General features: G+C 40.1%; 1 protein-coding gene across 7 annotated transcripts in view; it reads left to right on the top strand.

Annotated features, from left to right (window-relative positions):
• spopla (speckle type BTB/POZ protein like a) overlaps positions 1–25,422 on the top strand; it is a 183,060-nt gene extending 157,638 nt beyond the window's left edge. For 6 of the 7 annotated variants that reach the window (XM_078228023.1, XM_078228024.1, XM_078228025.1 and 3 more), the window contains 7 exons: positions 6,435–6,562; positions 10,046–10,223; positions 10,312–10,367; positions 10,643–10,765; positions 17,158–17,300; positions 17,407–17,460; positions 22,149–25,416. In XM_078228023.1, the coding sequence (XP_078084149.1) occupies positions 6,435–6,562; positions 10,046–10,223; positions 10,312–10,367; positions 10,643–10,765; positions 17,158–17,300; positions 17,407–17,460; positions 22,149–22,293 (827 nt within the window). In that variant the 3' untranslated portion in view covers positions 22,294–25,416. Of the gene's footprint in view, positions 1–6,434; positions 6,563–10,045; positions 10,224–10,311; positions 10,368–10,642; positions 10,766–17,157; positions 17,301–17,406; positions 17,461–22,148 lie in introns of all 7 variants that reach the window. The other variant, XM_078228022.1, reaches the window with a different exon arrangement.
• The last annotated feature ends 1,010 nt before the right edge of the window (positions 25,423–26,432 follow it).

Below are 26,432 nucleotides of genomic sequence, written 5' to 3'. Positions count from 1 at the left end.
CTTGCCTGTGTGACTCGAGTGTAGTTGATTCTTAACTGCCTTTCAAATTGACTTTTTTTAAAAAGTTTATTTATTCATGTCGCAAGTAGGCTTACAATAACACTGCAATGAAGTCACTGTGAAAATCCCCTAGCCACCATACTCCCAACGCCTGTTCAGGTACACTGAGGGAGAATTTAGCATGGCCAATGCACCTAACCAGCAGGTCTTTCGGACCCGGAAGAAACCCACGCAGACACGGGTAGAATGTGCAAACTCCACACAGACAGTCACCCAAGCCGGGAATTGAACTTGGTTCCCTGGCACCATGAGGCAATAGTGCTAGCCACTGTGCCACTGTGGCTTAGCAAGCCACTCAGTTGTATTCAGTAGGGCAGCTCACCTTTACTTTCTCAACTGCAATTACAGGTGCGCAATTGATATCCACACCCCATGAATTATTTTTTTAAAAACTGTTTGCTTTACATGAAAGGGGTGGCACAATGATTAGCACTGCTGTCTCACAGTGCTAGGGACCCCGGTTCAATTGCAGCCTTGAGTGACTGTGTGTGGAGTTTGCACATTCTCCCCATGTTTGTGTGGGTCTCCTCCCACAGTCCAAAGCTGTGCAGGTTAGGTAGATTAGCCGTGATAAATGTTGGGCAGGGAGGTGGGCTTTAGATCCTCTTTCGGAGAGTTAGTGTAGACTCAATGGGCTGAATGGCCTCCTTCTGCACTGTAGGGATTCTATGAAAAATGGGATGGAAAATTGTTTGCATCTGCTTTTGAACCTCTGTCATCTGCTGTCACCTCATTGAATCAACTTGTGCTGCCTGACATCACAGTAAACTATTTCTGTCAGAGTTGAGAACGCTGGTCTTATAAGGTATATTAAACTCTAATGCCTATCAGTGTCAGGAAGTTTGTTCCACTGAGTTGAATTTTTGTCTATGTTCTGAGTCTCACTGCTATTGCCCAATCCACTATTGGAATGTCTTTTGGCACAGGAAACCCTTTTGATATTTACTTTGCTGACTCCCAATTTGCTTTGTTTCCCTGCTGCAACCTTCAACACAGCATCATTTATTGGCACAAAGTTATCTTTTCCTTCAGTTTCCACTCTCAATTCAGCACTGACATGCTTTTTATTTGGGTCTTTTGACTGGAGCTTCCCCAATGCCCTTCCAATTATGTGATGTCAGCCTTCTCTGGGAGGGAGCTCTCATTTTACAAATTGCAGTCGATGGTTTCAGAGCAGGTTTCTTTCCATGTTGCCATCTGCTCTGAGATGTTAGAAATGATTTAATCTCTCTGGATCAAGTTTTGGAAAGAATCCTATTGGGCGTATACACCTTCTTAGTTGAAACACAGCGTCCACTCTACCATCAGTGTCTAACTGTCCTTGACCACTTCAGAGAATTAAAGCATTGGAAGAATCTTAAAGCAACCACCAGTAACCCTTTATCCCCCATGATGTAAACTAGCCCATTTGTTAGTTCCAAACACTTCTTCATCACCCTATCCCGTAAGATTTGCTAATATACTTAAAATCTTCGTAACTCTGCCCAAGGTCTGTACGTGTTTCTCATTTGTAAAATTTATTATTAGTTAAACCGTGGCAGACCTGGACTGAAGGGTGCCAGTGGTATTTTTACCTAAGAGAATTTAACCCAGGACAATGACTGGCTTCAGCTGCTCCCTCTATGGGTTAACTGAATTGGGATAAAAAGAACTTTGTAACTAACTGTATGGAGGTAATGGTGGTGAAGTGGTAATGTCACTGGATTAGGAATCCAGAGGCCCAGGCTAATGCTCTGGGGACACTGATTCAAATCCCACCCCAGCAGCTGATGGAATTCAAATTCAGTTGAGAAATCTTGAATTAAAAAGCAAAATAAACCTCAGTAAGGATTACCATGAAAGCAATGTCAATTAGTGTAAAAATTCATCTGATTTACTAATGCTCTGCCATCTGCTGAAATCTGATGTCCTGAACTGGTCTGGCTACATCTGACTCCAGACCCACAGCAATGTAATTGACTCTTGGCAGCCACCTGAAATGAACTAGCAAGCCACTCAGAAAAGTCAAGAGGGAATGAAACCAGCCAGAGCACTCGACTTTGACCTAGGCCCAAATGACAACAATGCAGCTCCTTACTAAGATCTTGAGACTTGTTGCAAAGTTGTCCCACAGACTAGTTGAGCAACAAAAACAGAAAATGCTGGAAAATCTCAACAGGTCTGACAGCATCTGTGGGGAGAGAATAGGGCCAACGTTTTGAGTCTCGATGACCCTTCGTCAGAGCTCAGGCTGTGAGACCTGCTGAGCTTTTCCAGCATTTTTTGTTTTTACTTCAGATTCCAGCATCCGCAGTATTTTGCTTTTATCCTAGTTGAGCAACAGCCTCCCAGCGTCAGAGTCATGGAATCCTATCCTTACAGACACTCTCCCAGACTTCATTGTTCCTGGATATGTCTTGTCCCATCCGCAGGACACACCCAGCAGCAGTGCTGGCACAATTGTAAAGAGTTGGGAGGGAGTTTCCCTGGGAGCTCTCGTCATGAACTCTGAACCCCATAAAGTCTCGTAGCATCAGGTCAGTCATGGGCAAAGCAACCTCCTGTTGATTATCTCCCAAGCTGGTGAATCAGTACTCCTCCATGATGAACACTTCTTGGAAGAAGCACTGAGGGTGTGAGGGCACGGAATGTACTGAATAGAGGACTTCAACGTCAAGCACCAAGAGTGGCTCTGAGCACCACTACTGATCCAAGCTGGCCGAGTCCTAAAATACATAGAATCATAGAGGTTTACAGCATGGAAACAGGCCCTTCGGTCCAACTTGTCCGTGCCGCCTCTTTGTTTTTAACCACTAAGCTAGTCCCAATTGCTCGTATTTGGTCCATATCCCTCTATAACCATCTTATCCATGTAACTGTCTAAATGTTTTTTAAAAGCATTTTAATTGTACCCGCTTCTACTACTACCTCTGGCAGCTTGTTCCAGACACTCACCACCCTCTGTGTGAAAGAATTGCCCCTCTGGACCCTTTTGTATCTCTCCCCTCTCACCTTAAACTTATGACCTCTAGTTTTAGACTCCCCTACCTTTGGGAAAAGATATTGACTATCTAGCTGATCCATGCCCCTCATTATTTTATAGACCTCTATAAGATCACCCCTCAGCCTCCTATGCTCCAGAGAAAAAAGTCCCAGTCTATCCAGCCTCTCCTTGTAACTCAAACCATCAAGTCCTGGTAGCATCCTAGTAAATTCTTTCTGCTGGCAGCAGATCTGCAGCAGATAGCAAGGGAACCAACAAGATGGAAAGCCTACTTGACCTCATCCTCAACAATCTACCTTCCACAGATGCATCAGTCCATGAGAGTATTGGTAGGAGTGACGACTGCACGGTCCTTGTGGAGATGAAAATCCTGCCTTCACATTGAGGATACCTTCCATCACGTGTGGCACTTTTGCTGTACAGAATGGGACAAATTTTGAACAGATCTAACAACTCAAAACTGGACATCCATGAGGTACTGTGGGCAATCAGTAGCTGCAGAATTGTATACAACCACAGTTTGTAACCTCATGCCCCAGAATATCCTCCACTCTACCATACCATCAAGCCGGAGCATCAACCCTGTTTCAATAAAAAAGTGCAGGAGCGAATGGCAGGAGCAACATCAGAAATGAGCTGTTAACCTGGTGAAACTACAATACAGGAATACTAGCATGCCAAACAGTGTAAGCAGCATGCAAACGACAACGATAAGTGATCTCACATCCAATGGATCAAATCTAAGCTTAGGAGTCCTGCCACATCTAGTCATAAATGGTGGTAGCTAATTAAACAACTAATTGGAGGGGGAGGCTCCATAAATATCCCCACCCTGAAAGATGGGGAATCCAGCAAACACATAGTACAAATGACGAGGCTGAAGCATTTGCAACTACCTTCACCCAGAATTGCTGAATGGATGATCCATCTTGGCCTTCTCCTGAGATCCCCAGTATCATAAATGCTGGTCTTCAATAAAAAACACGACATGTCCAACCTAACCAATAACTACCCCATCTGCCTACTCTTGATCATTAGCAAATTGATAGAAGGTATTGTCGATAGTGCTATTGAATGGCACTTAATCAGCTCACTGACACTCAGTTTGCATTCTGCGAGGGTCACCAGCTCCTGACCTCATTACAGCCTTGTTCCAAACATGGACAAAAAAGGTGAATTCAAGAGGTGACATGAGAGAGACTACCCTTCACATCCAGGTAGCATTTGACTGAGTGTGGCATCAAGGAGCCCTGGCAAAACAGGAGTCAATGACAACCAAGGACAACTTTCCACTGGTTGGAGTGATACCCAGCACAATAGAAGATGGTTGTGGTTATTGGAGGTCATTCATTTCAATCCTGGGACATTGCTACAGGAGTTCATTAGGGTAGTGTCCTGGACCCACCCATCTTAAGCTATTTCATCAATGATTTATCTCCATCATAAGGTCAGACATGGAGATTTCCACTGATGATTGTTCAGCACCATTCATGACTCCTCAGATACTACAGCCATCCATGACCATATGCAGTAAGACCTGGACAGTATTAGGGCTTGGGCTGATGAGTGTCAAGTATTGTTCGTGCCGTACAAGTCTCAGGCAGTGACCATCTCTTCATGACATTACCACCTCTGAGTTCCCCACTATCAACATTTTGGGGTTACCATTGACAAGGAACTGAATTGGACCAGCCGTATATATACCCTGGTTACAGGAGCAGGTCAAAGGCTGGGAATTCTGCAGTGAGTGACTTGCAGCTTGACTCTCCAAAGCCTGTCAACCATCTGCAAGACGCAAGTCAGGATGTGATCTTACTTACCTGGATAAGTTCAGCTCCATCAGCACTCAGAACGCAACATCATCCAGGACGAAGCAGCCTTCTTGACTGACACCCCAGTCACCTTCTTAAGCATTCACACCACCCATCACCTTTGCAGAGGTGAAGATACGCTGGATACACTACAACAACTCCACCAAGGCTCCTTCAACAGTATCTCCCAAAACTGCAACCTCTGAATTAGAAGGCTGAGGGCGACAGAACTGCTGACTTGGAACTCCATTCCCATTCCTTCACTGTCACTGGGTCAAAATCCTGGAACTAGCTTCCTAACAGCAGAGGAAAATTTGCAATGGTACTCCAGACTAGACATATAAAATGTGGTTCTATGGACATTTCTCCTCCCAGCTAGTCAATTAAATCTTCTGTTGAAATCCAAGAATATTGAGTTGTTGAGAACCTGAAGAAGTGATTATTGTAATGGAATCTTACAGTGGCTGGTGTTTTGCTGTTCTCATGAGATGTTTATCATCCAACTATCAAATGGAAAAGCTCTGTGTTCGTGGTATTCTGTTTCTTTGTGCCAACTTTATACCATTTTATAGCTTTTACTAAATTGGGCTAATGTCCAATGCTGTGAGAGTTCAAGACCTAGCCCTTTTCATCACCAGTTGTGGCCTTAATGCTTGGAGACCCACTGATTGATGAAGACAAACTGAACGTTATGTGCTGCTAGGCCTCTGTTTGTCCTCACTTTAATACCTGTGTTTATAAAAAATGATGAACTTTATATTTGAAATTAGTTCATTTGATTTCAAAATTTCTTTCTTGGAAGACTGCATCAATTTCAGCGCATAACGTCAATGAGTCAATTGTTGGTCTATTAGACCAACCCAATATTGGCATGGTGGCACAGTGGTTAGCACTGCTGCCTCACAGTACCAGGGACCTGAGTTCGATTCCTGGCTTGGGTTACTGATTATGTGGAGTCTGCACATTCTCCCTGTGTTTGTGTGGATTTCCTCCAGGTGTTCCGGTTTCCTTCCACAGTCCGAAAGACGTGCTGGTTAGGTACATTGGCCATGCTAAATTCTCCCTCAGTGTATCTGAACAGATGCCGGAGTGTGGTGACTTGGGGAATTTCACCGTAAATTCATTGCAGTGTTAATGTAAGCCTACTTGTGACACTAATAAATTTTAAAAATATTGTCTGGCAGCTTGACTGGTTGGGTTTGCATTAATTTAATGTGGGAAATAATTCCACGATTTTATCTTCTGCCTTATACATCTAGATTGAGTTGTCAAACAATATATGGAAGGACTCTGCTTTTAGAAAGAAAAAGATTACTTGAGAACTAGGGGAATTTCACAGTAACTTCATTGCAGTGTTAATGTAATTGTGACTAATGTACTTTACTTTAGCTGAGGTTTTCTCAGTTTAAGAGGGGAAGATTTCCTTTCATTATTTGCATAAGGGACAGGTTTTATGGTTTTGCTAGAGATAATAAATAGTGGAAATCATCCCTTCATGTGGTGAAATATCATTAATGTTACATCAATGTTAATTGTTGGGGTTTGTCATCATTATCCTTCTCTTCGCTTATTTTTAATAGAAAGTCAAAGGGCGTACCGATTTGTCCAGGGCAAGGACTGGGGTTTCAAGAAGTTTATCCGTAGAGACTTTCTTCTAGATGAAGCAAATGGTCTTCTTCCAGATGATAAACTTACCCTGTTCTGTGAAGTAGGTGAATATTATAAATACTTGTTACTAATATTTAATTACGTGTTTTATCACAAAATCTTGCAATATCAGTTTGTCTTGTACAGTGAGTCACTCCCTAAAAATGTAAATTATTGTATATGCAGCTGTTCTTAATTGCTTTCACCATTCTTATGCAAAGGTACACACCTTGCAAGGTGCATCCCCTTGCTCTTTGCGCTTTGCAAACCTGTTGGCTTTTACTGAGTACTGATAACTCGCTTCCAAGTTGCAATGCCAGTTCAGCTTCACACCGAATTGACACCTGTTTAAGGCAGCAGCTTTCATGTAGCATACCCATTCCTGGTTTTCATCTATAAACTAAATTAGCACTTTGATGATTTGGTTGAGGATTACCTGTTAACAAATTCTTTTTTTAAAAAAAACAATCAACTATTGTATGTAGCACTCCATTCTAAAACCAGCATACTAGATGTACTGAATGGAGAAAAAATGCAGAAAGAAATAAAACATAACACAATTAAATCAGCTGCGATGAAAGATCATCCAGACCCGAAACGTGAGCTCCATTCTCTCGCCACAGATGCTGTCGGACTCGCTGAGATTTTCCAGCATTTTTCTGCTTTTGTTTCAGATTTCAGCATCCGCAGTATTTTGCCTTTATAAACGTAACAACATTTGTACTTCATGCAGGTTGGCATACTGACATTGTGCAATTAGATTTTAATACTGTATTCTTGTATTATTTTCTAATAACACAATGTAGTGTGTATAAATAAATAAAACAAAGCCAAGAAGAAAAACTAGAAAGGAAGGAAATAAACTTTTTAGCTACACTTGAAATACTACCATTTTCTGACTTTAATTGCCAGTAAATCAAAGGTCAGTGCCAGTTCTATGTATATTTATTTTATAATCTGGAGTGAAGACATATAATTGCTAAGTTAATATTTTTCTAGTGTATTGGTAAGTATTTTTCTAATGTGTACTACAATTAAGGTTGTAAATATGCAATTACTAATGAGCTGTCCTCCTCTGATATTTCAGTTTCATTGCTTATTGCCCCATTCCCTCCTGCAGCGAACTTGCATAATTTCTATAAAGATAATGTGAGACTACCTTTGAGAAAGTGCCTGGTGCATAATTTAGTCAATGACTCACTCAATTATAACAATTAGCTTTATGTACATCTGTCATTACACCATACTTACATCATTTGACACATTGAGACTGCAACCCAGTAAGGAAATACAAAATTGTTTGAACACTTTCACAGTACCATTGATCCTAATTGTTGTCTTAATGCGCAATGTTCTTAACCTAGAGCATTGAACTTCTGTGCTGAGAAGACTAGAACTATCTTACTGTCAGGTTATCACTCTAACTGTGACAGATTAGCAGCTTCTGAGTGATGAATGTTTAAATGATCATAATTTAACTTTGATCTGAGTATTTACAGGATATGTGAGAAACTCTGCAAGATTACTGCCTAATTATATGTCATTATACTCTATAAAAAGAATAATTGAAATGTGGCCTCCGGGAATGGGTGTTATGAATATAATGCATCATATTTTCATTTAGGCAGACAAGTTAAATATGCTGTGTGATGAATTTGTTATGAACACAATTACTTGGTTGACAAAGAGGTTACAATAAGTGTCATGAGGTTTGGTGGATCTATCAGCTATTGCCAATTTTCAGAAAATTGGAATATTTCTGACAATTAAAATTTCAACCATCCATGTTGCTGGAAATAAGCTTAACAAAATGCTTCTGAAAACATTTTGTTGAAGAAATTAGAAGTGATTGAAAACGCTCTAAGGCAGTAGTATTCCATTGATATTTCTATCCAGACAGTAAGTCTTTAAATACTTATTATTCACATTTTAAATTTGTTTCTAAACCTCCTGTGATGTTTTCCATCGGGTGTATTCCAAAGGAAGACTTCAATTGCATGCACTCTGAAAACTCAACTGAAATAAATGCCTTGTCAAGCGTTGTGATTATAGATCCCAAAGCAGCTGGTTGGTAAATGTTCTTGAGGGATTGTTATTGCAATCATATTTATGTGTTATTTTCTCTTTCCCAAATCACCTCTGTTGAAAATCCCATTTAGTGAAAAAAGTCTAGCTAACTCCTGACAGAAGAAATAAGCTTCTTCCTTGTTAACATGGCCTGCATATTCAAATAAATGCAGCGATCATAGGGTTAGATCACTTGGGGACTCTACTGCTAAAATAATTTCTTGCTATTGAAAGAGCTGACAAATGCATACCTCTTTTGGTTGGCTACTGAATGATCTTTCTGATTTTTCACGTTTCCTACTTAATTAAAATTTCAGTTTTTTTGTGCATGAATCACACATATGCGACCTTGGGTTATTTAGCCATCTTTCTTTGGTAGTGTGATTAGTTCACATTGACTTTGACCCAGGATTTCTTCCCAATTCAAAATTTCTAATGGATACCATGTGCTGCTTTCCATTGCCAACTTTGTGAAGTGTAAATCCTGCTCCAGTGTCAGCACATTTCCTTCATGTGACACTCATTTGTCTGAAGTATTGGGTTACTTTGAAAGAAGTGAAACCTCTGGTTTCAGTTGAATTATATGGGATAGTGAATAGAATGAACTACTAGATGCCACACAATGTAAGTAAAATGCAACAAATTCAGAGGGCAAGAAGTCAATGACTACAATGATTAGTGTAATTAATGCTTTAGCAATTACTTTCCATAATGTGTTTATAAACTATCGTCTGAAAGTGTTATATCATGAAAAGCCAGAAACATTTTCTGCATTTGCAGCCAGATATCTACCAAATTATGTGGTTTAAAAACAAATCATGGAATTTTGAGCATGGTTCCTGTTACGTACATAACTGCAAAGCATTCAAGTCACTCTTAATATTTTATATCCATCCATCAAATCTTCCATCTAAATGAATCTTCCCACAAAACTGGCTATCCTATCTACTCTGGGTGTATAGTCCACTTGTGTTTGTTGGAGCAGCAAACTAAGTAATTTTTTTTTTGGTCTTTTAATTTCAACATGAATGATGATGAAATGAATTGAAGTTTTAAGACACAAAGAAGAAAAACTCCAGCGTGGTTTTTGCTGTTCCTTTGAAACATGATCATTTACACTAATTTGTGCCCATTTAAAGTTCAGCATATAAGGATGCTTGACCGACAAAAAGGCTGGAGCTTGAGGCACATGTTTGAGTGCAACTTTGAGGTTATAGAGGAAAATCCATAATTTTTATTAAAAATGCAGCAGAAGTGAATCGTTCCACATAGAAGTGTCTTGAGACTATTGATATTGATGCCAGTGGCCATTATTAACTTGAGCACTTTGTGAACTGCTAATAATTAGTTCTTAAGCAATTGGTCTATTCGTTTTTACTCCAAATGAAATAAATAAGACAATATAGTCTGTTAGACTGTTACAAAGCGCTTTATTATGTATTGATGTTGAGATTTTTTTCTTCCCTCTGGTGTTCAGGTGAGCGTAGTTCAAGACTCTGTTAATATATCTGGTCAATCAAACATGAATACATTAAAGGTTCCAGAATGTCGGCTGGCAGATGATTTGGGGAATCTATTGGAAAGTTCTAGATTCACAGACTGCTCCCTTTACGTGGGTGGACAAGAATTCAAAGCTCACAAATCAATTTTAGCAGGTAGGTAATTTCTGACCTAAAAATAATTACATTCATCCAATTGTTAAAATAAAATCTTGGTCTTATACACTTTTTTCCCATTTGTCAGCTCGGTCACCTGTTTTTAATGCAATGTTTGAACATGAAATGGAAGAAAGCAAGAAGGTAAGATTGCCACGCACTTGTTGATTTTAAGTTTAAATAAAATTTTGTTAATTAAATTGACGTTTTTCACAATTTATATATTTTTTTACATTTTATTTTGGCTTTTTGGTAATATTGTGACTTAGATGAGTAGTTTACCGTTGTATTCTAACAGCACGCGATGTGCCAATAGCTAATATAAATTGTAATGGTGCACGAATCAAAAAGTGCCCAGTTTTTCCATTTTAATCATTCATGTTATATTTGACATCTCTCTTTAACCTTTTTCCCAACAGAACAGAGTAGAAATAAATGATGTAGATCCTGAAGTGTTTAAAGAAATGATGAGATTTATCTATACAGGAAAAGCACCAAACCTCGATAAAATGGCTGACAATCTGTTGGCAGCTGCAGACAAAGTAAGTAATGAACGTTCAGGAGGTAGTTCCTAAAATAAATTAAATCATATCACATCATCAGGAAGCATTGTATGACCCTGATTTTCCAAGATTATAAATAAGTAATTACTTTTGAAGACCAGTTACAAATAGACACACATTTACATACAGCAATGGGGTACAAATAACAAATGAATAAATGAACAACAAATTTATTTTTGGTGGTGTTGGCAGAAGCAAAACTACTCTAAATGTCAAGTACACTCTCCTTCAGATAGTGCCACAAAACCTTCAATATTTACCTAACAGGTAGACAATGCCTCAGCTTTTATACTCTATTCGAAGGACTTAATCTCCATTCATGCATCACTGTCTCGGCATTAGGTATTTCGGCTTTCATCCTTCAAGGTGAAGATGACTATGCCATTATCTTGGCTGTTTGGTAAGAATCTGGAGTGTAGTAGGTAACTCAATAAGGCAGATCTGAACCTGGCAGGTTCTGCTGCAAATAGGGCTGGAGACTGCAGGTGATTAATTTTTGGATGAGCTGCTAGTTTAGGATTTCCTCTGCTTGCATTTTCTCTCTGCCTCTGTACTTGCTTTCAAAGGAGACCACGCCCTTTTTTAATTTGGTTGTGTCAGGTGCAGCGATCCTGAGTGAGCTCTCTGGAGGCACAGGATGAAACAACGTGGGGAGAGTAGGCAGAGTTGCAGGATAAAAGAGCCCAAGGAGAGCGGAGGCACATGATAAAAGAGTGCAGGGTAAGCGGCCACACAGGATACAAGAGCATGACTGGCAGAATATAAATCAGCGAGAGCAGCAGCGGGGGTTAGAAGCAGAGACAAAACTGCATTTCTATGGAGCAGGATGGGAGCAGATTGGCAAATTCAGTGTACAGCAATGCGGGAAGAGACCGGCAAAACTGAACTCGGGCTGTTGCCTGTCTAATGGAATTGAATTTTTCCAACTAGACCCACAGCCCACTGCCACCCTCAAAAGCTCATGAGGCCGCCACTGCACTTTGTGAATCCCAGGGAAAGGCAGTTCAAGGGACATGGTTGCGGTTACACCTTCTCCTGGAAAGGTAAACCAGAAGAAGATAGCTATCTCCACGGGTTGATGCCCCAACACTGGAAGCTGCAGACTAGTCCAAAGAGGAATTTTACTCCAGCCTTGAACAATTCTTGGCCTGCATCCCAGCAGATGACAAGCTGATTCTCCTTAGCAACTTCAATGCCAGAGCTCGAAAGGACCCAGGCCTCTAGTGCAGTGTAATCAGCAGAGAATGGATAGGGAAATCCAACCAATGGTACCCTGCTCCTGACAAAATCCCTAGGACACAGCCTCATCATAACCAACACCTTGTTATGAGACTTAATGGCAACACGCTCACTCCAAGCACTGGCTCCTGCTCAACTACATCATTGCCTGAACAAGGGATTGTAAGGACATGCGCATTACCTGTGCCATGACAGGGACCGATGACTGCTGGACGGACCATTGTCAAACCTGCTCTCTGATCAACTTCAATGTAGCCGCAAAGCAACAATGGGAACAGAAACAATGCTGCAGGAAAATCAACACAGGCACTCAAAAGACCCTGATATGAGAGCCCTACTCAGCCAGCGCCTCACCACCTACCTGATGACTCCCAGTGATCCAGAGACACCGAGTTTCCAATGCACCTGGTCTACTCTCAAGGCCTCCATATTCAGCAGCTGTGAAGAAATGCTTGGTCACGTGACCAGGAAGCACCTGGTTTGATGAAAAGAACCAGGGGATCCAGGGACTGATAAGTCGCAAGCGCAAGTCACTTCAGAATCTGAAGCAGCAACACAACACGAGAATAAGAAAGCAGCTGTACAGATGACTGAAGGCAGCGACATAAAGAACAGATGGTGGATGGGGTAGCACAGGAGTTCCAGCAGTTAGCCAACAACCTTGACACGCAAGGTTTCTTTAGAGCAGTTAAGAATACCTATGCCCAATGCCCTAACCTACTGCTGATCAAGAACGGAGAGTTGCTCAAGAACAGAGAGGCAGTCAGTGCCAGCTGGAAGGAGCAGTTCGAAGACTACCTTAATAGAGACTCTCTTCAATGCAAGTGTCCTTGGCAACTCCATCCCTGACCCTGTGGGATTGCCTAAGAAGAAGAATATGGTTTAGATGCTTGGTATTCAAGTTCGGGTGAACATCTCTGGACCTATGGAAATTTGCAAAGTTAAATGTTTGCTGATTTTAGTAAAATCTATTATTTAATAACTATGTACGTTGTGGAATATAACAGGTCTCCTGGGCCCCTTGGTAATTTTGTGCAGTTTTACTATGTACGAATATATGAATTAGGAGCAGGAGTAGAACATTCTACTAATAGTGGGGAAAGTGTGTTTAGGTACTACATGACTTTGCAGGAAAGTTTGATGCCATAATTATATTGCAGAGGTTACAGAAACGGAAGGAAATCAGTAAAAGATCTAGCATGATGGAGGACTTCAGTGCTATGGTCAGATCACAACCTGAATACTGTTACGAAACAAAAATACTGTGGATGCTGGAAATTTGAAATCTGGGGAGAGATGGGGTCTTGATGGTCATGTCACTGGACTAGTACTCCAGAGGCTCAGGTTATTGTTGTCGGGATTTGAGTTCTGTGAAGAGATCTGGGATATAAGGGTATCTTATGACTATGAAACAATTGTCAATTGTTGTTTTTTAAAAAACCTTTCTGGTTCACTGATACCCTGTAGGGAAGGCAACCTGCTATTCTTATCTGGCCTGGCCTACATGTGATTTCAGACCCACAAAAATGCAGTTGATTCAACTTCCCTCAGAAATGGTCTAGCAAGCCACTCATTTCAAGGGCAGTTATGGATGGACACTAAATGCTGACTGTGCCACTAATGCCCACATCCCATGAAAAAGAACACAAAATGCTGGAAACATGCATCAGGTCAGGCAGCATCTGAGGAGAAGGAAACGGGGTGAACAGTTCAAGTTGATGACCTTTCATCAGAACTATAAAAGGTTACAGTTAGCATGGTTATGCAAGTTCACAGGTAGGGAAAAGGGTAGGAGGCAGGGCAGGTCTGTAATAGGGTGGAAGACATTGAAAATTAAAAACGGTGCAAGGCAAAAGGAAGTGATAATGGAACAAGTAAAGAAACGGAAGATGGATCTGGTGGGGGTGTAAATAGCAATAGCATAATAATCAACATCTGTCCAAAAATTGGAAGGAAGGATTATGTTGAAATTGTTGAATTCCGTGCTAGATCTGGAAGACTGTAACATATTTAATTGAAAGATGTACTGTTCCTGCAGCTTCACTGGAACAGTATTAGAGGCCAGGGGCAGAAAATTAAAATGACTGACTACAGGAAACTCAAGGTTACACTTGCGGACTGTGGTCACCCAATGTGTGTGTGTGGTCTTTCCATAGAGAGGAGAGTTCATTGTGAGTAATGGTACTATGTTAAAATGAATGAAAAGTGTTAAGTCAGTTCTTCTGTCCACAGATGTTACCTGACCTGTTGTTGACTGGTTCCAATATTATCTGTTTTCATTATTTTGAATACTGCATTAATTTAGGTCAGCAAGGCAATATTCACAGCATATAGAGAAGATTCACAATCATTCAAGTCAAAGGATTAAGCTTTGAGGGAAAACAGGAGAGACTGGACCCTTTAAGCATTTTCTAGAGTCAACTGAGAAGGAACCTTATAAAAGTATACAAGTCATACTTGTTAAAGCAAAGTTGAACCCCATGCTGTGTGTACATAAAATTGACGAAGGGAGAAAACGCAGAGTGAAGAATGGTAAACATTAATTTTCAGAGTGGAAAGATGTTTGCAGTAGTGTCCCCCAAGGCTTGATATTGTGTCCAGTGTTCTCTTTTAATTACATATTAATAACCAGGACTTGGATATACGGAGTATAATTGCAATATTTGCAACTGATTAAAAACATGTAAATTTAGCAAACGATGCAGTAAAAAGGATAGTAACAGACTTAAGGGGGACACAGGCTGACTGGGGAAATGCACAGACACATGGGAGACTAATTTTTAACACAAGTGTGAAGCAATATAATTTGGTAGAAAGAATGAGGAGATACAAAACATACTAAATGATGTAATTTTAAAGGGAGTGCAGGAATAGAACTGGAAGTGTATGTACATAATTTTTCAAGGTAACTGAACAAGTTGAGAAGGATGTCTATAAAGGTACATGCAAACCTTAATTTCATAAATAGAGGCATAGAGCACAAAAGTAAGGAAGTTGCTTAACTATTATAATCTGTTGATTTGGTGTCAGCTGGGCACCACACCATAGAAAGGGCACCAGTTTTGCAGTGAGTGCAGAAGGAAATTGTTATAATGGTACCAGGGATAAAGTATGTGGAGAGACTGTAGAAACTGTTATTGTGTCTTTAAGCAGAAAAGCTGAGAGATGTTCAAAATGTTTTGATAGTGCAAATAAGAAGAATCTGTATCCGATGGCAGATGATTTAAGTAAGTAAAGGATGCAAATTTAAGGTAGTTGGTAAAAGAATCTGATGCTGTGTGATGAGGAAGAAAAATTTGCAGTAAGTTGTAGTGACTTCGAATGTACTCATTTAAAAGGACATTGGATGCAGATTCAATAATAACTTTCAAAAGGGAAGTAAATTCATTCGTTGAAAAGGTGAATTTTGCTGGGCTATGGGAAATGAGTGGTGGAATGGGACTAATTGGAAAGTAAGTTCTTACGAGTCTACAGAAGCATGATTGACCAAATGATAACCTCCTGTGCTATATTCTTAAGGTTAACGTGCAGGTTCAGTCGGCAGTTAGGAAGGCAAATGCAATGTTAGCATTCATGTCGAGAGGGCTAGAATACAAGAGCAGGAATGTGAGGCTGTATAAGGCTCTGGTCAGGCCACATTTGGAGTATTGTGAGCAGTTTTGGGCCCCGTATCTAAGGAAGGATATGCCGGCCTTGGAAAGGGTCCAGAGGAGGTTCACAAGAATGATCCCTGGAATGAAGAGCTTGTCGTATGAGGAACGGTTGAGGACTCTGTGTCTGTATTTGTTGGCGTTTAGAAGGATGAGGGGGAACTTGAAACTACGAGGCCTGGACAGAGTGGATGTGGAGAGGATGTTTCCACTAGTAGGAAAAACTAGAACCCAAGGGCACAACCTCTGGCTAAAGGGACGATCCTTTAAAACAGAGATGAGGTGGAATTTCTTCAGCCAGAGAGTGATGAATCTGTGGAACTCTTTGCTGCAGAAGGCTGTGGAGGCTATTATCATTGAGTGTCTTTAAGACAGAGAGAGATAGGTTCTTGATTAATAAGGGTCAGTGGTTATGGGGATGAGAAAAACATCAGCCATGATGGGCCGAGTGGCCTAATTCTGCTCCAGTGTCTAATAGTCTTGTAATTTCCATAATATTAAATGGCATAGGTTGAATTGGCATACCTTTTAAATGTGCATTTGGACAAGAGATATAGAATGTCTGCACATAAATTGGGATTTGCACCTGGAAAGATTTTTCTTGTAGAGTGGTGGAAGCAACAGCCTGAAACTCATTGAAGAGGAGTTACTGCCATGATGGGGAATGCATATCTTTTGTCTAAGCACGTAATCAAATCTACAACCAGTTAAAGATGTCTCAATTGACATTTGCCAGTTTTGAGAAAATCAATATTTTCCCCTTCCAATACATAAAGGATCATCCAAAGATTGAAGAAACATTGTGTAGTAGCCTCTCAGTTGAAAATGTTGCAGCAATTCTCATTCTTGCAAATTCCCACAGTGCAGAGAAGGTAGGCTTTTGCCATTTTTAAGATGAAATCACCTAATGTAAAGTTATCTAAGATGAGTACAAAAATTCTTGTTACATTCCATTGGTATGATTTGGGCAGACTTTTCACGTGAAAGCTAAGCTCTTGTTATAGCTGTAAATCCACCTCACCGACTTTAATGATTGGGAGGATGGTTTATTTTGAGAAGAAGGGGGAAACACTGAGCAAGCAATGATTGGGAATTATCTTGAGGCATTTTTGTCTTTTCAGTAGACAGCTTTGTAATTTTTGTTTGTATTGAGAAATAAGGCTCAATTTTAACCATTCACTTGCACGTGGTTCCAATTGTGCACTTGGTGTGACATTATCACTTTTCAAAATGTTTTAAATCATTTAAAACATTCATTTTGTTATATATTCTTTGTCAATGTTTGATTCATGAGTAAGAAAGAGATTTTCAACTGGGACAGGGCTCTACTGTTCCCGGATATTTCTTAAACACTTTTAGGAAGGAAGGTTTACTTGCAGAAACAATGAGCACGTTAACGTTGATCAAATCAAAAGCCAGTCAATGATGTTTCTAATCTGCTAGTTTTGTGGGGTAATCAATATTTTTTTCCTCGCCTTCCAGTACGCACTAGATCGTCTAAAGGTTATGTGTGAAGAAACCTTGTGTAGTAACCTCTCAGTTGAAAATGTTGCAGAAATTCTCATTCTTGCAGATTTGCACAGTGCAGAGCAGCTGAAAGCACAAGCAATAGACTTCATTAACAGGCAAGTGTCATCATTTTCAGTCATTTGAAATCTGGGCTGCCAAACCTATATTTTGAGTTCGTGGTGCTGAATTATTTTTCTTTGTGTTACTATTTTTCCATCATAGGTGCAGTGTACTCCGACAACTTGGGTGTAAGGATGGAAAAAACTGGAGCAACAAGTAAGTAAAGTGGATAAATGAAAATAATTTGATTTGGTTTTTGAGATTTATTATGTATTTTGTAACTTATTTGTATATTGCAATCTAATGGTCTAATCTGAGAGTAAATTTTTAAAGTTTATTTATTAGTGTCACAAGTCGGCTTACATTAACAATGCAATGAAGTTACTGTGAAAATCCCCGAGTCGCCAGACTTCAGCACCTGTTTGGGTACACTGAGGGAGAACTTAGCATGGCCAATGTGCCTAACCAACACAACTTTCAGACTGTGGAAGGAAACTGGAGCACCCGGAGGAAACCCATGCAGACACTGGGAGAACATGCAGAATCTGCACAGACAGTGACCTGAGCTGGGAATCGAACCTGGGTCCCTGGTGCTGTGAGCCAGCAGTGCTAACCATCGTGCCACCGTACCATTAACTTATGTTCTTGTAAAGGAATAGAAAAGTGCAAAACAATTTAAAACCTAAAAAGCAGGCAGCACTGCCATTCCTCATGATGCTGCAAAGACAGGCTGCTACGTTTTGTCATCTCTCAGATTGAAAATAGATTTAGAGGGATTTTTATGAGCCATTCTTTTTTTCCATTCTGCACATGGTAAATTATGATTATTTATTAGTATAATAGCCATTTTAGATCACACTTCCATGTAATCTTTGCATAACTTTTGTTCTTGGCGACAAAATAGTCATGATGGAAATAGTTTTTTTGCACTGCTACTGTTCCTAATACTCTGGAGTCCAATTATTCAGTCCTATTATTTATTATATAGCTGTGCTGTGCGGTAACGTGGGAAAGTTTTGAACATTGTAAATATGCCTAAGAAATGTGCAAATGTCACAAGGCACAATTGATTGCTGTGCATGTAAGAATTTGATCATGGTCTATTTCTGAACTTTGGAATAAAGGGTTCGGTGAATCTGTACTGTATAAATGCAAGACTACATGGGTTTAGTTCATAGAATCCCCACAGTGCAGAAGGAGACCATTCGGCCCATTGAGTCTGTACTGACCACAATCCCACCCAGGCCCCAATCCTGTAACCCCACATATTTACCTTGCTAACCACGCCCCCCCCTCCCGACTCTCGAGTCAATTTAGCATGGCCAATCAACCTAACCCGCACATCTTAAGACTGTGAAAGAAAACCAGAGCACCCAGAGGAAACCCACGCAGACACAGGGAGACTGTGCAAACTCCACACAGGCAGTGACCCGAGACCGGAATTGAACCCAAGTCCCTCGCGCTGTGAGGCAGCAGTGTGCCACTGTGTCTCCCGTTGTGAATATATATAATCTTATATTCCCAAAAATCTTGTGGCACTGGAAACAAAAGCACTATATTACAATTTTATTTTGTGATGTTTGATTTTATAAGTGTAATTTTAAAAGTCCCGTATTGATTCACAATCAATAGTTTTGCTAACAGACCCATTCGCATGGGCAAAGAAAGCATATTGCAATTTCAGTTTTAATAAACCAGGACATTTTTATTTTCAAATATCAACAGATGTCCAATGTAACATTATAACCCAATGCTAACAGGTTGTAGAATTCCTTTTAATATGTGCTGTAGTTCTAAGATACTGGAAATCTTAAAATCAGAAATTGCTGAAACTACTCAGTAGGTCTCGCAGCATCTATGGAAAGAGAAAGAAAGTTATTGTTTCAGGTCGTTAGTCTTTCACCAGAACTGGAAAAAGTTATAAATGTAATAGGTTTTAACCAAGTGAAAGGAGGAATGTAGAAAACAAAAGGGAAGGTATGTGATAAAATGGAATACAGTGGAGATTAAATGACAAATGTGCTCAAGATGGAAGGCTAAAGGGAGTGGTAATGGGACAAGCAAACAAAAGATATATCTAAAGGAGGTATGAATGGCTGAATCATGAACATCTGCCGTCTTAAAGAACAAGAAAATGAAAAAAGAAAAACCAAAAAGAAGTGGAGGCAGTAGTTACAATCTGAAATTGTTAAACTCAATCTTGAGACGGGAAGCAATAAAGTGTCTAATCAAAAGATGAGGTGATGTCCCTCAAGCTTGCATTGGTTCTATGCTTGGTTCCACCAGTCACATTTTTTTTTGTTTTCTACTTATCCCATTACCACTTGCTTTGGCTTTCCACAACGAACCCTTTTGTCACTTAAGTATTTAAGAGTACTTCCAGCGGTTTCTGCTGTTAACATAAGTAGAGTGGCTAACCTATGATGATCTTGATAAATACCGTTTGAAATCCAAAGGAGGGACAAATCTACTATCACAAAAATGTTAATTCTATTTCCACACTTAGTCATACTAATGGTCTGAACTTTCCATGCAACCATAGAATCCCTGCAGTGTAGAAGGAGGCCATTCGGCTCATCGAGCCTGCACCAACTCTCCGAAACAACGTTCCACCCAGACTCACCCCCAGTCCCACCCCACGCATTTACCACCCAACCTACACATCTTTTGGACAATTTAGCATGACCAATCCACCTAACTTGCACATCTTTGGAATGTGAGAGGAAACCGGAGCACCTGGAGGAAACCCACGCAGACACGGGAAGAACGTGCCAACTCCACAAAGGCAGTCATCCAAGGCTGGAATTGAATCCGAGTACCTGGAGTTGTGAGGCAGAAGTGCTAACCATTGTGCCACCATGCTCGACTAAATAGTTTTTCCTCATAATTTTGCCAACATCCACATAACCGGTGCAAATATGAGTTTCTGCAAATTTTTTCACAGGTTTTAAAACAGTTAAACTCAAAGCAGAGCCCACCCACAGAACTTGCTATGTCCCCAGATCAAGTTAATCACTAGTTGGAGTTTCCACTAATTACATTCATTTGAAGACTTTCCAAAAATTAAGTTGGATCTTTTGGGCATGAGGATGCTAATAGATATGTGTTAAAAGGTTTTGAATGTTTTTGTTAATTTGCTAACAAACTGATGACAGTGCCCTAATCTGACTACTAAGTAGAAAATAGCTTTATATTTTTTTAATGATTTTCCATAATTTAAAATTTGCCATAAATGGTGGATTAGCAATAATTAAAATTGCTTATTTTTGAGATTTGCTCATTTTTGGCAGAACTGATTAAACTTTATAAATTACCACTTTAAAATATATTGGGGAACTTTTTAAAAGAAAAAGATATTTTTTAAATTCTTGAATTTGCTAGCTCAAATCAGATTTGGTATTTGGCAATAAGCAGATGGGTTTGAATAAAACTTGGGGAGGAAGGCAGAGGGAAGCAGATTTCAGAATGGATGCAGTTAGTGCTAGAATTGACAATTGTCCCAAAAGGGGAAAGTGTGAAACATTGAGTGGTGGAGACCGAAATATAAATTGTGTCTCAGTCAGCATATGTAGATACTAGATTATAACACATTAATTAGTTTAGCTGCATTCCACTTCCAGATGATATGTTAAAAATAAGTATAAAGGTGTGAATAATAGGTCAAATGTAACTGCATTAGTATGTTCAACTTGCTTTTCTGTTCAGTAGTTGAAAGGAATAGTTAAAATCCACTTAGGGTAGGGAGACGATTATCATTTTACAGGTCAAAGGAAGAATGAAAGAATGCACAAAGAAAGATTAAGGGGACAATTCTCCAGCCCTACGTGCACTTGTGCAAATCCCATTATGGCTAGAGACTCTCGCAAGAGGGACCATAATGTGATTTGCGCCAGGCGAACTCATTTTGAGATTCTCCCTGACCGGTGATGTAATCTGGTTCATGCCCTGCGAGGGCGTGAACCAAATCAGCATATTTAGATCTTCATTTAAATATGCTTTTCTGTTCTAAGCTGGATTCACCCGGTTCCCAGAATAACCTATTCACCGGCGCAACGTGAAACTGGCAGGAATCATTACTGGTCTCCACAAACAGAGGCCAGACCTGATGTCCACAGCGGGGCGGGCTCAGATACCATTGGAATTCCTGGGTGGTCAGGGACATGACCTGGCTATGCCAGGTTGGCAGTGCCAAGGGACGGGGCCCAAAGTGGGTGGGGTTGGGGGGGTTGGTCATGATGAGGGGGGTGGAATGGGGGAGGGGATGCTTGTGCTGACTCCATAGGGTTTTGCTTGTGGGCGATGGCTGCAGGTAACTGGGGAGGTGGGGGCGGTGCTAATCTCTGAGGATCTGGCCGTGTCACCGTCTTTGGGTCTTGCATATTTCTTTTCCAGTGGGAATCACTCCAAGCTCTAGAAAAATGTCTATAAGCGTGGGTAGATTATGACCTGGATCGCACCAACCCACCTGGTGGGAATCACACCGCTTTTCCTACCAAAGACAGCACTTAGAAATTTTTGGGGAGAATTGTACCCCCTAAATCTATGAACTGCCAAAAGGGGTGAGGATAAATAAAACGGAGTGTACATAAAAAAAGAGGGTGATTAGGAAAGCAAGTTGTGAAGAAATGCAGAGACTCTTCCCCAACATCAGCTAGTAGGATTTTGCTTCAATCCACTGGAAAATCTTTTAGCCACAGAAGAAAAATTTAAATGTGCATGTTGATGGACGCAAGAATTCCAAAAAAGAAAGATTGACCACCTAAAATGGATCCCTCGATAGTAAAATCGTTGTGTTCGTCAGTCAATAAATATAACTAACAGGTATTGGCACTTGAATGCAAATAATTATGAATATTACTGATGCTGATTAGTCTGATGAACTTTATCATTTGACTTGTTTGCAGCCATGCCACAGATGTGATGGAGACAGAAGGCTGGAAGTCGATGATCCACTCCCACCCTCATTTAGTTGCAGAGGCCTTCCGAGCATTGGCGACTGCACAGTGCCCACCATTTGGTATTCCACGCAAACGGTTAAAACAGTCCTAATTGTGCTAGAAGACTCTAGGTACTGATTTCGCTACTGACTCTTAGCATAAAGGTATTTCTACCTTGCACCCATACAGGATGACGTCCTCCTCATTTGCATACAGAGGTCACACCTGAACTTTAACCGTCTTTAATTGCTCTGCTGAAGGATGTGTTCCAGTATGGTCTTCAGCTTTAAATTAGTTTACATGCTTTTCTCTCAGCCACTTAAACAGCCTTAAATGATTTTCATCCTTCCTGTTCAGTCCACGTATTTTTTTTAAGTTTCTTTTAATTTTTTTAAATTAATGTGTGCCTTGTCATTAGACTAGGCTGTGCAGAATTCGCAACCATAATGCAGAGCCTTCCATTGAACAGTTGGGAAAGGTAAAATAAGCCTTTAACACTTTTCTCTGCGTACACTCTCCATCCAAAATCATGATTGATTTCCAAGGAAATGAATCATAAATCAATTTATCTAACTCTCTAAATGGGCAGGGATTGGAGCTGTAAACTATATCTGCACTCACCCTTCACTATTGCACGTGAATAGTTGAATATTCTCAACCCAGATTTGTATTATGGATGCTGTTGGAATTCTGTATTACAGCCTGAAAGGGATGTACCATTCAGTAGCACATGTCCTTAAATGGCCAGTGGTATATGAAGTACATGGTTGGTTTGTGAACCACCATTTTCTTTTTCAGTGTTTGTATACCTTGTTTACAGTTTGGAATTTCTACTGTACAGATTTTTTTTTGAGGGTTAAATTCACATTTTTGGCATAAATGTTAAAGACCTTTGTTACAATTGTGTGAAAAATGGTTTGTAATGTTCAGCAACCTTCTAGAACCTGAAATCACGTCATAGTTAAAGTCAAAACACTAGAACTTTGTGATACCGATGGACCCAAAACAATGGAATAATTCAATGGAACCTCAGCACAACACTGCTAAACTTGAATAATGGAAGAGCATTTCTGAAGACTATCCCTTTGAAACTCCGAATAAAGATATTAAGACACCGAAGGTCGCATGATCAAATTAGTTTCCCCAAATATGCTTGCGATGTTTCTATCCCGTTAACAATTAAAAGAAATTTCTTGCCAATTTTTCTTCTCCACCCTTTTCTCTTGAAGGCCCTGATTCTTTGGGATCCAGACCAGGGGCGCCGGCCGCCCTCCAGTATCTCATCCAAATGGCTGTTATTCACATGTGAGTGTCATACGGGTACTTAACCGCAGGGGACATCACAGACAAGCCTAATGCTATCCTCAGCTGACATCCACACGTTCACTTTCAGTGGGGTCGTTGGATAGCGATCAGATGTGAGAACCCTGGGTGATTTTCCATTCCCCTACCCAAGCACGCGCTTAGACCATTGAAGCGCCCTTATTGATGCCTCAACTTCAGATCACCGAACTCAGCACAGACATGGAGTCGAAACTGAGATCTTCCAGCTACTCACTAGATAAACATGCTGAGCCACCGGGGACGGTATCCCTGTTAAGAATGAATAAGTTTTGTTATCAAGTCATTTGTCTGAGACACTGTGCTACGGTAACACTGTAGATTTTGTAGAAAACTCCAAATTTCTGGACAATGATTTTGCAATGCCACAAATTGACGTTACATGGCAATTGATTTGCTTATGTTTTGCTATTTTATTTATTATGCATCAGTATATTTCATAAAGCTTATGTTAGGTTAAAGAAACTTTGTAAGACTTTATAAATGCAAATTGAATGCACTAATTTGTATCAGCGTTCATTTCTGTAGACTATTGTTTGTGAAAATCATTTTTTTGTTAGACAGAATTCAAATATTTTTTAAAATGGAGGTTAAAGAAGCTGATGGGTTTAAGTTATCAATGTATCTGTTTACTGTCATATCACAAATTCAGAAAGTATGGTTGCATGAACTACACGCCATTAAAATTTGAATAAAAAACTTAAAATGAGTTTTGAAATGGTTGTTCAAAAGTAATTGACATTAATGTTTAATGCTTCTGCTGAGCAGTTTGAATACAATAACCTGTTTTAAATTAGTAAAACATATTTTGTACTTATTTGCTGAAGTGGTTATTTCAGGCACATCAAAATGAAATATTGTTGCTTTCTGATATTTTAATCACATAACCACCAATACTTTCCATCCCCATCCCCTTCAGCTGAGAGATCAACAATATTCTGGGCTATGGATTGCTCCATGGTTAACAGTGGCACAACACTGCCTGATGGGAGTTATCTTTGTGCAGGGCAGAACGTTGGTCATCCATTTTGAGTTTCTTTCTTTCATCATTTCTTATTCCCAGCCCAAATAGAAGTGTTCCATCTAGTGACTGGAGCCAAGAACTGACAACATTCCCAATTGCAAGTAAGCAAATTCCAGAGACAAGTGGCTTGATTTTAAAAGGGGGGTGGTGCACCATCAGAGAGCATGTCAATCCTAATCGCAGGGCAATTAATAAAAGCTGCTGGCGTCCGCTGAAAGATAGAAAGTGGGAGTGGGAATTTGGCAGCAGAGGCTGTTGCCGGGGAATGAACAGTAGAAGCAAAGGCTGAAATCGATTTTTGGGCTGGAAGGGCAATGGCAATCAGGAAAAGACCAAGGCTTGGAAGACTGAAGGACTCCTTGGGGAGTATTCCTCTTCTACCTGGTCTGCATGGAGTTGTGAGAAAAATAATTTGAAAGAAAATTAACTTGAGTTGGCTATTGGGCATCTCGCACATTGCTTCTGTTGCCATACAGCAGGCAGTGCAAGACTCTCCAACCCTCCAAAACCTGAAGTAAAGGTTTTGATCAGACTGCCACTTTGAATGTTAAGTTGACTGCTGCCTGCTCTTAGTAGGATCCTTGATGATGCCATAAGTCGCCGTCATAACACTGCATGATGGTTGGGTATATAGCAGGCTGGAGCCGGAGCTAGAATTTTCTCATTTTAATCCCTCCTGCAAACCACTCTCATTGGGCAAAGGAGGGATTAAACATTTGGCCTGGATTTCAAACCATGGCCACTTTAATTTGACCACCTTATTTCGGACTCTGGTGTTCTACTGCTAGAGCTTACCAGTCTGTTCAGTGTTGTGTGATTGGTTGTTTTCTAAAGAGGTTCTATTGTGATTGCTAATTAAAAGTAAACTTGTGAAGTATCCTTTGTTATGTTGTTATTATTATGCTCAGGTCCAAAGATATTGAAAAGTACAGTGTGAATGATAAAACTTAACATTGAAAGACTTCCCGTTACAAACAACATTATAAACTCTGATCAAATATTTGTTTCCCTCAACTTGCATAATTTTTCAAGGTGGAACAACCTTCGACAACAAGTAGACTGCCGAAGAAAATCCTGTGCTCTCTAATAAAAATTAGAATTGCAGTAATAAGTTTACTCCTATCTAAGATGAGCTTTCTAGAATTATGCAATTAAAACAATTTCATGAAGGAAATATTGCAGTTAATGGAAATTTGAGACTTTGTTGAACTACTGCCATCACCCAAAACTTCCCTGTATATCACTAACAAAACTGTCTCTGGGAGACAGTTCTCAGCCTTTTGATGCAGTTATTTGTGAGAGACCTGTCAGATTGAAAACAAACTGAAAAACAAATGGCTAATATTCTTAGAAGCTATCGAAAAGCAAAATACATTTTGCAGATTAAACAGCTGTACTGAAAAACCTGCTTCTGAAGAAAAGTAATCAGAAAGTAGTGCTCCAGGCCCAACTATCTTCAATTGCTTCTTCAATAACTTTTTAACATAAGATCAAAAACAGAGATGTTTGCTGGTGATTGGTTAATGGTCAATACCATTTGTAATTCTTCAGATGATGCTGCAGTCTATATCCACGTACGGCAAGACCTGGAGGACATTCAGGCATAGGCTGATAAGTTGCCAGTTACATTTGTGCCAAAGACCATCTCCAACAAGGGAGAATCTAGCCATCTCTCCTTGACATTCGCAGCATTAACATCACTGAACTGGACCAGCCATATACATACTGTGGCTACAAGTGAATGTCAGAGGCAAGGAATTATAAGGCGAGTAACTGGCCTCCTGACTCCCCAAAACTTTCTACTGTTAAGGAAGCGTGGTTCAGGAGTGTGATGAAATACTCTACAGGATGAGTGCAGTTCCAACAGCATTCAAGAGGCTTGACGT

This window comes from Mustelus asterias, chromosome 14 (genome assembly GCF_964213995.1).
Source record: "Mustelus asterias chromosome 14, sMusAst1.hap1.1, whole genome shotgun sequence".
NCBI lineage: Eukaryota > Metazoa > Chordata > Chondrichthyes > Carcharhiniformes > Triakidae > Mustelus > Mustelus asterias.
The sequence above is the reverse complement of the archived record's forward strand: the minus strand, read 5'-3'. Positions and strand labels throughout refer to the sequence as shown.